This window comes from Cyprinodon tularosa, unplaced genomic scaffold (genome assembly GCF_016077235.1).
Source record: "Cyprinodon tularosa strain WSP-4 unplaced genomic scaffold, ASM1607723v1 ctg78, whole genome shotgun sequence".
NCBI lineage: Eukaryota > Metazoa > Chordata > Actinopteri > Cyprinodontiformes > Cyprinodontidae > Cyprinodon > Cyprinodon tularosa.
The window spans coordinates 2,246,595-2,261,160 of NW_024039540.1; the positions used below are offsets into that span (position 1 = coordinate 2,246,595).

General features: G+C 41.1%; 1 protein-coding gene across 1 annotated transcript in view; it reads right to left on the reverse strand.

Annotated features, from left to right (window-relative positions):
* Positions 1-695: 695 nt before the first annotated feature.
* The window catches only part of adamts17 (ADAM metallopeptidase with thrombospondin type 1 motif, 17), a 40,401-nt gene continuing 26,530 nt past the window's right edge, over positions 696-14,566 (reverse strand). Inside the window, exons 15-23 of the mRNA XM_038270837.1 lie at positions 13,154-13,274; positions 11,135-11,215; positions 9,168-9,325; positions 6,962-7,121; positions 5,294-5,429; positions 4,049-4,253; positions 2,196-2,348; positions 1,274-1,418; positions 696-847 (exon numbers count right to left, since the gene is read on the reverse strand). Coding sequence (XP_038126765.1) covers positions 840-847; positions 1,274-1,418; positions 2,196-2,348; positions 4,049-4,253; positions 5,294-5,429; positions 6,962-7,121; positions 9,168-9,325; positions 11,135-11,215; positions 13,154-13,274 — 1,167 coding nt within the window. The 3' untranslated portion in view covers positions 696-839. The remainder of the gene's footprint in view (positions 848-1,273; positions 1,419-2,195; positions 2,349-4,048; positions 4,254-5,293; positions 5,430-6,961; positions 7,122-9,167; positions 9,326-11,134; positions 11,216-13,153; positions 13,275-14,566) is intronic.

Genomic DNA, 14,566 nt, shown 5'->3' on the forward strand with positions numbered 1-14,566 from the left:
GCCCTTAAACGATATATTACCTACTGTAAATTAAGTAAGAAAAAAAAGTTAAGTCAAGAAAAAAAGGTAAAAAGCTAATTGAAAAGTTCAAAACTTAATAAGCCTACTTAACAATTATATTTAGGTTTACAAACTAAAACATATAAGTGCCAGTATCAACATTAATGCCTCTAAGGTTATATTGCTATTGCACCAAAACATTTTTATTTTTTTTTACTCAGAGTGTTTTTCATGAATTTCTTTTGTTTTTTTTTCTTAATATATTCAGGAAAGTTGGTGTTTTTTGTTATTACATTGACATAAATTGTTGCCATCCTAATATCCATATTTTTTAATGTTCCAAATGTAATAAGGTCTTGTCCTGGATTCCAATACTTTTGACTTGAAATTTAGATTTTCAAAGTATTTCACTGAGTGCTCTATAAAGGGTTAAACATAAAAAAATATAAAATCTATAAAAAAAAATAAAATAAATAAAAAAATTTGAAGAATAAAATATAAAATATCAAGTTGAGATTGATAGATTGATTTTCCTTTTTTCAAATTTCCATCCAGTTTAGGTCTACCTTGACCTCCCCAAACCCCTGTAATTACACTAAGCCCCCCATAGGAGGCGCCTCCTTTTTGGGAACCACTGCTTTAATGTTAAACACTTACTATAAGGAAACCAAAAATTAAAAGCTATGAAGGGGGGAGGGACTGGCCCCCTGTTGGTCCTTTTCACTCCCAAACAGAGAGAAGCTGACTCCATACAAGCAGCTGCTGAGAAACGTTCTTCTCTTCTCCTCAATCAGCTGTGGGGCTGCAGAGCAAAACCAGCTTATCCAATCAGCTTTCCTTCAGGCATCTGTTGGTTTTAGATCAGAAACACCAAAATGAAAAGCAAAGCTAACTGAGCCACAGGAAGCTAACGAGCTCAGAAACATTCAAGCTACAGATCAGAGGAATCTGGATCACATCTACAGTATGGCGTCAGAATTCTGCCAAAAATCCACATGTCTAATAAATACTCTTGTACTCTTCTTCCTATTAGCAAAGCAACTTCAAGCTAACTGCAAAGTCCTCATTAGATATAACATTGGCTGTTTCTCAATTCACAAGAACGTGAGTACGGACTCGTGTTCTCGCCAAGTATGTTCTTGAGAAGCATTTAAAACCTTAAACATGCGCATGAGCAGTTTATGGGCGACTGTATGAAGTAAAGCTGCTTGAAGTATTTAGTATTTATTGCATGTTTTGACTTTTGCCTGAATCCTGACGCCATACAAATCACCTTTATTGAAGCAATATTCCCGGAAACAGGATCGGTAAATCGGCGGCCTCAAAATTAACGGACAGCTGTCTCCATGACGACCGGTGTCCTTGTGCATACACTGCACCACTCGTGATTGCAGACCTTTTCCACATGTAGATGAACACTGAAATAACAGGAGAGAGTTATTCATTATGTCCAACATACGGCTATCTGTAGAAAAGCTGCAGGAAGGAAAAACTCCCTAAAGGTTGGTCAACAAACCAACCTGCAACAAACCACTGCACCACAGATGGAAAAAATACTGAAAAACAGAGTTTCCCTCAGGTGACACATTTTATTTTGTATATTTGCTCTATTTTCATTTAATTTGTTGTGAACATTATAATCATACATTTAACTGGAAAACTCCTCAGAGACTAAGCAAGGATTTAATATTGAATTGAAGGTAAGTATTATCCTGGGGGACATGGAGACAAAGAACAAAAAAGGTCAAGTATTGCTAATAAATGGAAGGATTAAATGTACATAGTCAATTTATACGAATATCCTTTGATCATGATAAAATAAGGTTATATACACTCAGCTGTCCTGCTAGTGTTTAGCTAGAATTCCAGGACCAGGTACAATGAGCAGACATAAACAGAAGTGACGCCATCTGCTGGCACTAAAAGAAGAAGGCCAGATGATGATTATTAAAGCCCAACCGCCCAGCAATGCCTCGTAAAGCTAATTGTTTTCAAACACCAACCAATATTGATTAAATAAATTGATCTACAAAAACTCCAATAAAGAAAAACCTCTTTGCGTACATATTGAGTTACTAGTAAATAAATAAAAAAACTAATTTTCTCAATGAACCGATTCTTGGCAGACTAATACGGGTTCCATCCTAAGCTCAGCTTTAACCGTACAGTAACCAAGGTGTTACATTGATTCATACCTTGGACCAGTCTCCAAATCTCCACTGGTAGCATCCAGACTCGTTCTCACAAGGCTCTTCCTGACTTGGCTCAGAGGAAGGATCACAGCCCCCTTCTGGGTTTTTGCACCGCACTGTCCTTCTGCGAACACCCTGACCGCACTCTGATGAACACTGGAAAATATCAGGGGAGTAATGTTCAGGAATGTAACATTACTGTTATGTAAAATAGATTTTGTTTACAAGAATGTATATTTACATGCCATATTTCTTTCTTGTGGTTAGTGTAGAAGAAAATCCAAATAATGTTAAAGTCGTAGGGAAGCAGCTATTCCAACCGTTGCATTTCCTAATTCTCCCGAGTGGTGCACGACTTTACACGAGTGAATAAAGTGAATGGGATTGGTCATTTATCAAGGGGGTAGTTGTGCCGGAAGGTTTACAAGCAAGTTTGGTTGTGGCCGGTTTGTCGGAAGCATCTTGCTAACCAGTTAGTAACTTAATTCAATTTCAATTCAATTTAGTTTATTTCTATAGCCACAATTCACAACACATGTCATCTCAAGGCACTTTACAGTTCACCAGATCATCCAGTTAAATTGATTCAAAGTTTTCTATCTAAAGAAAAACCAGTTGATTGCATCGACTCATTGACTCAAAAGAAACAAAAAGCAGCTGTAAAAGGCAGCACCATCCAGGAAACAAACAGCCAGGCAGACGAGCACCGAGTCGGCTCCCATGTCAGAGGATAAAGAGAGCACATCCACTTAGTCTCGGTCAGAGAAACAGGACTACACTGGAAAACAGGCCGATCTCCAACATCTATAAGCAAAGGTGTTGATGGAAGCAGCACAGCTGATATTTAACTCCAGGATGGAGTCACAGCCAAACGGGAGCAGATGAGGCAAAGCTACTATGAAAAAAAGCAGAAAGAGCAGAACGTTAGAGATTGAACTAACAGATTCTGCAGAGTGGGAGAATAGAGATAGAATGAAGCAGAATGATGAAAAAGGGGTCCCTATGTCCTCCAGCAGTCTAAGCCTATAGCAGCATAACTATAGAGATAGCTCAGGATAACCTGAGCCACTCTAACTAGAAGCTTTATTAAAAAGGAAAGTTTTAAGCCTAGTCTTAAAAGTAGCCAGGGTGTCTGCCTCACGGACTAAAACTGGTAGTTGGTTCCACAGGAGAGGAGCCTGATAACTAAAAGATCTGCCTCCCATTCTATTTTTAGAAATTCTAGGAACCACTAGTAAACCTGCAGATTCAGAGTAAAGTTGTCTGTTAGGAACATAAGGAACAATCAGATCTCTGATATCAGATGGAGCTTGGCCATTAAAGGCTTCAATAAACTTAGTGCTAGTAGGTCCCAAAGGGAAATTCCATTGGGACCAAGTAGCACTAAATTGGTGACTTAGAAACGACGCTGTCAAGGAACGCTATGGACAGAGGAAACATGCAAGAAGAGGAGAGTTTAGTGTCGGAGGTCGTGGATGAGTCTCCTCCATCATCCATTTTTCATTTAGATGAGGAAAGCTGGGACAAAGATGTTCTGGAGCTTGGTTTGGTGTAGAAGGCTTACAGCCGTACATGTTTGAGCCCTTGCCTCGCAACGCTGCCAGTTCTGTTAGCTCTTTGCCTGCTGAAGACACAGACGTCCATCCCCGCGAACACTGGGACGGAACTCAATGGGAAAGGAAATTATTCTTATTTCAACCGTTGCGTATATTAGCTGTGACACATGAATCAAGATGCAACAACCAAAAACATTTGGTTGACAGATGACCGTTAATATAAGATTGATAAAGATAAAGAGTACATTTGACTTTTAAATATGACTTCCCTACGACTTTAAGAAAATGGTTAAGCCTAACCTCTGACCACTCGGAAGCCTCCCACGTCGAAGGGCAGGGGTCGACCTCACAGCCCCGTTGGACCTTAGGTTTTTCTCCATTGCAGTACGAGTCCTTGGTGTGCATGAGTGAGCCATTTAGTGAGGGGTAAACACAAGACACCTCTCTCTGCTGCAGACCCCGACCACAGGACACAGAGCAGGGTCCCCACTCACCTGTCATCCACCTGTGGAAAATGTCAGGTAAAGCAGTTTTAGTGTGAAATAAAGTTCCTTTAATGGGGACAAAAACATTCAACATTGCCGCTAATAATCCGATGCAAGACCCGTCTGTCACCTATGCTCCTGGGTAAGCTTCCTCAATTAAAACACAAAATCATCGAGTTTTTCCAAGTAAAACTAATAAAATGGAACATGACAATTTAGAAATCAACACCAGAGAATAAAACATAAACGTTTACAAATGTTTATTTTACTCTGAAACTACAAAAGCAGATCTGTGGAATATATGATTTACTAACGCAACACAACCCTGTAAATGACCAGAGCTGTTTGCTGCACAGAGATTATGCAAACGAAAAGAGTTTAAAGGAAACTGGAGGAAATGTTGGTACAGAAGGAGGAGCAGAAGCCAAAGACAGCAAAACCATTAAACACATAACTTTATAGAGAGCATGCAGATAAAGTTACATATTAGTATTGATGAAATGACACAAATATACCGATAACTGATATCCATTTATTCCAATAACCAATATTTACCAATGTTTTATATTAGTAAAGCGGCAGCTTTGGTGCTGATCTGTCAATTTTTTTAGATTAATCAATTAATAATTAGAAAGCAAAAGACGCTTTAAATGAGATGTATGCAGAACTTAAACCATGTGAAGCTAAAACTATGCCACCTAATATTCACAAACCACATTATCTTTTTAGATTAAATAAAGCAGTTGAATATAACTTTATGGTTTAAGGAAAATTACTACTCGGAACAGGTTGCTCGTTCAGCTAATTGCATGTCTGTCTACTCCACTTAACGATTGATCAATTACTGAATTAGGTGATGATTATGTCAATAACTAATTAATCAAATTAATTGTTTCAGCCCCATATATTAATTCTTCTCTAACCATTGGGCACCATAGAAAACCAAACCAAAGTCAATGGAAGTCAATAGACGCGCAATGGAAGTCAATGGTAAGTCTATGAAACAGAGGTCTGAATATGAACGTGTTTCTGAAAGTGGGCGTGTCTCTGGGAGGCTTACCTGTATTGGCAGGGCAGAGTGTTGCAGTGCTGCACCTTGGGCCGGGGCCGGGTCTCGGAGCGACAATAGTCATTACTGACGACTTCCATGCTGCCATTGACTATCTGCATACAGGAAACCACTGTGCTCCTCTCACCTGTGCACACAAACACAAACATTTAAGGCTCCTTTCCTCCTAAAATCTAGAAAACATTCAGTGATTCTATCGACTCCATCTTAGCATTTAGGCTCATTCCTGCTCTTGTTTGTATCAATCAAAATTATCCATTAATTGACAGTAAAACCAGGGACATTAGTATCAGAACAGACTAGAATACATTTAACCTTTATTGCTTTTATTGAGGAAATCTAGGGTGCCAGCAGCTAGGTGAAAAAATGCACTATATATTACCTAAACTACTTGCTAACTCAGGAGTCTTTAGGTCCAGGTCTTGAGGGCTGGTATCCTGGTCATTTGACTCAGATGCGTTAAAGCTGAGAAACATCTAAAAGGTGCAGGAGACTGGACCCTGAGATCTGGAGATAAGGACCCCTGCACTAGCTCATCAATACAGTTAAAATGGAGTTCAATCACTTCCAAGGCCACGGGTTTAAAAAAGTTAAATAAAATAAATACAATAAAATAAACCTCCTAAGAAAAGGTTAGAGTTGATTGTGTCCTGTGAATTGGTGCTTTATAAAGGGTTCAAGAATGGCCTGTTTTTCAATGTAGTCCTGTTTCTCTGACTGTGACTGGCTAGATGTGCTTTCTTCATCCTCTGATATGGGAGCTGGCTCGGAGCTCGTCTGCCTGGCTGTGTGTTTCCTGGACGGGAACGCCTTTTACAGTTGCTTTTTGTATCTCTGCTTCTGTCTCCTTGAACCCCAGTCGGCCTCAGCAGATGGCCGCTCACACTGAGTCTGGTTCCGCTGGAGGTTTGTTTCTGTTGAAAGGGAGTTTTTCCTCTCCACTGTCGCTACAAGCATGCCTAGTGTGAGGGATTGCCTTCCAGTCAGTGAGTCGATGCAATCAACTGGTTTTCCTTAGATAGAAAACTTTGAGTCAATCTGACTGGATGATCTGGTGAACTGTAAAGTTCCTTGAGATGACATGCGTTGTGAATTGGTGCTATAGAAATAAACTGAATTGAATTGACCTCCTCAGGAACTCAGTTAATGCTAGCAGGGAAGTGTGGGAGGATGTTACTTGTGAAACTTGTGGAAGTCGAGCCGTAAATGTTCCTCTCTCCTGACATCATCTGTTAATGGTGTTATAACAAACTGGAGGTTTTAGAAAACTGATGGATAGAAATGCACATTTTGAGCGCTTGCCAGCTTTCTGAAGGAACGATCGCTAACGGCCTGCAAACTTCATGTTTTTTCTGATTAGCTTGAAAGAGCTTTTTGGAATAACTTTCCATGGCAGACCTGTTGCATCCAACCCATACATCACCAAGGGTAATGCAGAGCATCGTATGCAGTGGTATAAAGTAGACCAGTCAATAATTGTCTAATTATGTTTTTGGCCCTTCATTTCCAACCAAAGGAGCCTGAATGCTTGAGCAGACCCAGAGATGTTTATCAGTCCAGGCTTCTGATGATCTCGGTTTGTTTTATGATCAAGTGGGAAATAATTTCACAGGATGTGGTTATTTTTGCGCGGCTGTGTTTAGCATGTGGATCTCTTACCTCCTCCACAATGGACAGTACAGTTCTGCCAGCTGCTGTGAGCCCAGATATAGAGGCTCTGTGGCTCCGTCTGTTTCTCATTGACCCGGTCCTGGCTTGTGTTCAGAGGTATGGTGTACTCATAGTGGATTCCATAGCTCTGGTCATGAAACAGCAGAACCTAAGGGGACAGCAAAGAGAACCACAGTGAGGTCAAAGCTTGTGAAGGCTTGATAAGGCGGATGATGTTCAGTTCAACCTGGAGAGACTCACAGTCAGAACATTATTGAACTGAATGGAAATATTGTTCTGGAGCTCAGACCCCAGCAGAAGACCAAGAGCTCGATCTGCTTATTGTGGCAGATTTAATGAGTATCGAGAGGTCGCCCCCCTGTGGCTGGATGGAGTCATAGAAAGGATGGGCTCTAAAAAGGGCAAAGTGGAGTTACAGCTCGTCCTGAAGGAGGAGGGAACCACGGCGACTTAAAAATGATGCAGTGGAACCACGCAGAGCAGAAGAAGATTTACAGAGGTAGATCTAGGTAATGTGACAGCCGGGACATGCATGTAAGGCTTGAAAGAGTTTTCAGGTTAAAAATGATGCCTTGGCTCCAGTAAGGCTGATTTATACTTCGAAATTAGGCTGTCTGTGTAGGTGTCACGATGAATGCAGAGATGTCCCCGCCCCTTTTGCAGACACTCTGCTGCACATGCTTGTCCACAGTTAGCTATGTTTTTCTGTGCCTGCGCACTTTCAGGTGTATATCTATGGTGAGCTACGGTTTCAGGCAGTCATTGAAGCTCACCTTTCACACCACGGTTCTTTGAAAATGGCCGCGGGTCATGAGCTCTAACCAGTGGTGAGACCATTTCAGCGTTTCCCGAGTGATTCTGATTTCCTGATCCCGTTCCCTCTCACCCTAGCCTGGGTGCCATTCTGAACATAGTCCCGCCCACAACGTTTGAGGTCGGGAAGTTCGGTCTGGCATTGTTCAACAGTAGCGTGAGTATGCTCGCCCAATATCTGGTCGGGCCAATCAAATTGTCAGGGCGGGCTTTATACGATGATGGACAGATGATCAACAGGAACATAATCAACCACATCACCAAAGCGCGCTTGGGTGACAACAACAATGGCTGCCGCTGGAGAGTTGAGGTATATAGATTCTGCTATTAGGTCTGTTCTAGAAGATATCGACAGCAAATTAATTTTAAAAGAGGAACAGAGAAACGCGATCACGGCATTTGTTGAAAAGAAAGATGTTTTTGGCGTCCTTCATACGGGATTCGGCAAAAGTTTAATTTATCAGCTGGCTCCCTTGGTTGCTTAACATACGTCACGCACTCCTTTGCTCTTATTGGTTGTAGGTCTATCCAATTGAGTGCAGAGGCATTTTTTTTCCTGGCTCGTTCGAAACACACCCCATAATCACAGCTCTATGGAGCAGTGTCAGACTCATATTCTGTCTAGAATTGAGTAGGACTATGTCAGGCTACTCTCACCCACTCGCCTGAACCATCCTTGGACACCTACTGGATTCTGCCTGTCTGTGTCTGTGTGTGTCCGTCTTGGTACGCTTCTGGACTCGTATGAATCCGAACCTTCCTTCACGCTCTAAGGATTCCTGGAAGCCTGGATCCCTTTGGATCAAGGCTTTGGATCCCTCTGTTTGGGTTAGAACCTCTGATCGAGCGCAGGTTTCCTGGATTCCTGAACTGTTCCTTTCTGCTCCATCTTCCCTTTGCTGGATCGGCTTCCTGCAAGTCCTCTGGAGCTTCAGCATCAGGGACACTCTGGGCGACGCACGCCGCGTCTGGTTGGCAGCTCATTGGCTGAACTTTCCTACTGACTGTCTCACCTTGAATACTGGGTCCATCTGTCCGTTTCATGACAATAACGGTCTCTGGAGCTGATCTTGCAAATATTATTTATATTTGAGTCATCCTGTTTAGGTTACTGCAGGTAAAAGGAAAAAGTTTCATTTCATGCCTCCAAGTTATTCATTTCTTACTGAATCCAGTAAATTCTCCCATAGCCTGTGAGTATATTCTATGTTTTAACTTATTGTGATTTTTTTTGTTTAGCAGTTACTGAAAGGTGCTTCATGAATAACTTTTTGCTTCCTTAATAACCCTATGTTTCACATTAGCTTCCCACCCCAATGTTTGGATAAATACAGACAGAGGACATCTTTGATTCATGTGGAAGGACCCGCTGGCTGCTTACCATCAGGTGTAAGGGAGTTTTAGTCGGTCCTTTGGCAGAGATTTTCTCCCACAGTCCTCTTCTCACATAACGCACCGTGGTCCCAGCCAGCTCAAAGTCTCCAGGAAGTTCAATCTTCCAATCACTGTTGATGGATCTCTTGCTGGAGTCTTTCAGAGCTATAAGGAAATCAGTGATTGGATTAGGTCAGTCAGATTTATTTATAATTTATTCCCCTTTGGGAAAGTGGTGGCCTAGTGGTTAGGGCATCGCGCTTGGAATCCTGAGGTTCTGAGTTCGAGCCCCACTCCCACGGCCCCCCACAGCTACTCTGGGTCCCTGAGCAAAGAACCTTAACCCTTGCACTGCTCCCCGGGCGCCACACAATAGCATCACACTGCTCCCCAAGGGGATGGGTTAGATGCAGAGACTTAAATTCGTTGCTCTGTACTTGTGAAACTGTGATGACAATAAAAACACTGGAACAATATATATATAATAAAATCAGTATTTGTCATTCATTTCATCTCTAAGACATGAGAAAGGATGTGCATCCCTCTGTTAAAGTTCAGACATTTCAAAGATTAACTGTAGGTCACTTTTGCTTCCTTGTAAATAATCTAAATAAAACACAATTTAGAACAACTTAGAATAAATTGAGTCATTGTGCTCCTGTTCTCCCTAACTCCACACTTTCCTCTGTTCTTCTCAAGAACATAAATGGTGAGGTCTGTACTTGTGTTCTTGTGAATTGAGAAACGGTCAGTTGGGAAACAAAGAATGGGAATAATTTCTGTGCTGCTGCCATCAACAACTTAGATCAGGGGTCTTCAACGTTTTCCAGGCCAAGGACCCCCAAACCGATGGCAAAATGGAGCAGGGACCCCCTAATTATATATATATTATATGAAAGTGTGTTCTATCAAACTGGTCATATAGTCAATCTATTACAGATGGAGTAATGTAATGAAAGTAATTTCTCCCTGGGATTATTAAAGTATTTCTGATTCTGATTTCTGGTTGATGGGACAGGTGCTGTGAATGAAACGGTGCCCAGCTTGAAAGAGCTCCTGTGTGTCTCTGAATGTGTGCATTGATGACTGAAAGACATCTTCTGCCTCCATTTATCTGTTTACTACAGTGTGTTGAATTCATGTTACTGTTTATTTAAAGACATTTCAATAAAATGCCAGGGGGGAATATAATAAAAAAAGTCTAATCAACCAAAACTTTAGCGACCCTCGTGCAGTACCTCTGTGGACTCCCTAGAGGTCGCCAACCTCCTGTTGAAGACCTCTACCTTAGATTACAGATGATAGAGTTTTTATAGATGATATAGATGAAGTCAACTGATTCAGTCTTGTTTCTCTACTAGCCATAGCTATCGGCTTCACTTTACTGTGACTAACTGGATGTTTTCTATTTCATCTCGCGAGATACAAACTGGGACAGAGCTCGTCTGACTAACCGTTTTGTTTCCCAGACAGAGACACCTGTGGAGCTAGTTTACTGTTAGCTTTTCTAACATAGAAAGTGTTTTTAGATCAGTGCTTCTATGTTGCTTTTGTATCTCTGCTTCTGTCTCCTTGAACCCAGGTCGACCTCAGCAGATGGCCGCTCACACTGAGCTTGGTTCTGGTTCAGCTGGAGGTTTCTTCCTGTTAGGAGAATTTTTTTCTCTACTTCCGCTGCTGCTGGATGAATGACGGACTACCGTAGAGTCAAAGACGGAATGCATGTAAATATCTCTACCTGCTCATCCAGGGGGAAATGCCTGGATGCAATCAGCTGGTTTGCCTCAGATAGAGACTTTTCATCTATTAGACTACATAACTGATTGAATTGTGTCTGTAAAGAGTCTTGAGACAATATTTGTTTTAAATTGATACTATAAAATTAATCTTAATTAAAATTGATCTACCTCCTATAACATATTATTTGAACAAACACTTTTCAAGAGCTTAATTATACCCTGTTATAGACATTACCCAGAAAGCTTTGCAGAGGTTTGTCCTCCATGACTTTGATTCTCCATGCTCCTGCAGGAATCACCACAGCCTCAATGTAGCCTGATAGAAGAAGAAGAAGAGAAAACAGTCAGGAACAGAGACCGGTGGAGGGGAACGGCTCAGTGATGTCAACACTGACTGTGTTATCATCACTGAGTTCTGGAAACCAAATCAAAAGAAAGGCAGCAGGTCAGAAACTTCAAATAGTCCTAAAAAGGATATCGACACATTATTTTGCTGCCACGCCGCATTTCCTGGTATTCTGCACAACGGCAAATATAATCTACTTATTTTGTCTTTGAAGTTGTTTAGTGTTTAATGTTATTTTAAACACATAAATATCAAATAAATAAAAATTTTAAACTTTAAATATTTGCAAACTATAAATGCAATTCTTGCTAAAATTAAAGAAGAAGTCTGAGCCGCCTCTGCAGACTCTGTAATGTAAAGGAGAAGCATTTCTACTCTGAGCCTCTCCTGATAGCTGGGCTTTTCATCTCATCTCTAAGGGTTTGTTCAGACCAATGCGTTTGGACGTGCTCCCAGGGGCATCAAGAGGTCTTACAGAAAGTTTTAACCAGTCTTGAGGCACTCATAGGGACAAGGGCAAGATTTCAGCTTTGAAATCTGGGTGACAGTTACTGCATCAAAGCTGTGATCTCTATTCCTGCAGAGCTGTCAGCATCCATCCATCTATTTTCCATCACGCTTATCCCAAGCAGGGTCACAAGGGGTGCTAGTGCCTATCTCCAGCTGTGCACATGCGAGAGGTGGGGTACACCATGGACAGGTCTCCAGTCCATCGCAGGGGAACACAGAGACAATTAAGACAAACAACAATTTACACACACACTGACAACTTAGGAATTTGGAGAAGCCTAAGAGTCATGATTTTGGACTGTTTAAGGAAGCCAGAGTACCCAGAGAGAACCCACGCCTGCTCAAGAAGAACATGCAAACTCCATGCAGAAAGACCAGGAATTGAACCCAGAACCCTTCTGCTGCAAGGTAGCAGTGTTACCCACTGCGCCACTAAGCAACCCGCTGTCAGCATTAAACCATAAAAAAAAAACCAAGAATGAAAATATATTCCTTTTGTGAACTGTGGCGAAACAGTTCAGAATTACTACCTTCATTTACTACTGCACTACTGCCACCTACTGGTTTGGGACGTCACGGTGCGGTATCGGCTGTTGATCAAGTCCCAGTGCTGTATCTGGTGTTTGTCACAACGCGCTATTATCCAAGTCATCTTGAAAACATTCTTCTTCCAAATGTTGGCTACATATTACGTGTTTTTTCTCTGTTCAGAAGTTCGATGGCAAATCCTTCCTCTTCAAGTTGGCAATCCAACGACCAACTCGTCCGTGGAGGATCAGGAATCAGAAAGGTGGAATAACTCTTTTTTTTTTTTTCAGTTTTACCCGATATATTTCAACATCCAACTGCCATGCACGTGGGCATTGTCAGTTTCACTATAGCTCTGGTGAATTTCAATGGTGAAGTCCTCTGGAAATCTTCAATAATTGTTGTTGATTGCAGATGTGTCTAGTAGTTCCCATGGATTTTGCTTGCAAAGCGGGGAGAATGGCGCTAGGCTTACCGCACCGTGACGTCACTGCCGGGAGATTTCAGGAGTGAGATGTTACTATATTTGGGCAAAAATGGCCGCTCCCGGACTCAGTGATCGCAACAAAAAATATTGTTTTTATTTCTTTACTGGTAAACGGTAAATTCATTAAATCACCACCAACGTATTAGTTTTAGGTTTAAATAATAATAATATATTATTCCTTACTGACCGGACTTTTCCTTTAAAAATGTTGGATATATTGTTCTTGGCAGTTAGCACATATTTGTCAAATACTAGAACGTTTCTATGTCTTTCCTTAAAAATATATAATATTTTATCACTGCTGCATGAACTCAGCAGTTTTCGGGCAGGACTGATTAACTGTTGTCTAAGGAAAGATAAATAAATAAAAAAGACATTCCTACCCATTCCCTTGGTGTAGTTGAAGTCTCCTTTTACAATTTTACAAGAGTCTCCATTTCCATTGCAAACACCACAAGCATCTTCCTTTGCTGAGGAGCCAATGATGCCATCACAGCCGATTTTCTGCAAACGGGAACAAACAGGTTGAACTTGGGGTCCATCAATCATGCATGACGTCAGCCATGTTGCCAGGGACAAGTAAATGACAAAAGACGATATAAAGAGGGAATATTCATTCGTTGCAAAATCATATTATAAAGACATACAGGTTGTACACATCATTGCGCATCATATAGGTCTCTGAGTATACAACATATTTGTATTGGGAAAACGTCCCTTTTTCGTTCAACATACAAACTCTTACATCTGACTTTATCGGTCAAGAGAGATCGCTTGTATTGGGAATGAATTTGAAAATAATGCAATTTGTAAAACTAATTAAAAAAAGAAAGAAAGAGAAAACAATATTTGAAAATATTCAATCTGTTAAAAAGATTTTTTTTTTTATTGAATAAAAAGTTGAAGAAATGAAATCAGAGAAAACAACACAGTTTCTCTTAAAACCTTTTTTTTATTAAGAAGTTTTTTTAAGCTACATGTCCGGATTGCATTTTCTAAAATTTTCATTTACAAAACATGTTCTTTGCTTCTATAGCTCCACAGTAATGGAAGAACCTCCAATCCACACATCATCCTCTGAAACAAAAGAGTTGTTTCAGTCACTCTGTAGAAAACAGGGAATGTTGAGTACTTAAAGGTGCTGTAGGAGATCTTGGAAAAACGGTTCCAGCAAGCTATATTTTTGAACATACACAACCATGCCTCTCCCTTCAGACCACCCCTCTAAACCACATGCTGTCTGCAGCGCGTCTAGAGCAGCAGGAACAGCGGTGTCTGAGCAGCTGAAGCAGCGTGTCGCTGATCTGGGAGCTGGAAGGGAGACAGGCAGCACTGCTGATGCACATCGCTATGATCACTCCTCAGAAACAGTTTATTAAAGCCTAAATTAACTGAAAATGCCGAAATATGCTGTTTGCTTTTATTATCCTGGTGCCTGCAGTTTGGATTGCATGCATAAAAAACTAATATTATAGGCCAAAGGGTTGAAACCAATGAACTAATCAGTGAATTTCATCATTCTGCTTCATTCCATCTCTATTCTCCCACTCTGCAGAATCTGTTAGTTCAATCTCTAACGTTCTGCTCTCTCTGCTTTTTCTCATAGTAGCTTCATCTGGTCTGTTCCTGTTTGGCTGTGACTCCATCCTGGAGAGAAATATCAGCTGTGCTGCTGCCATCAACACCTTTGTTTATAGATGTTGGAGATTGGCCTGTATTCCAGTGTAGTCCTGTTTCTCTGACTGAGTGGCTGGATGTGCTCTCTTCACCCTCTGACATGGGAGCTGGCTCAGAGC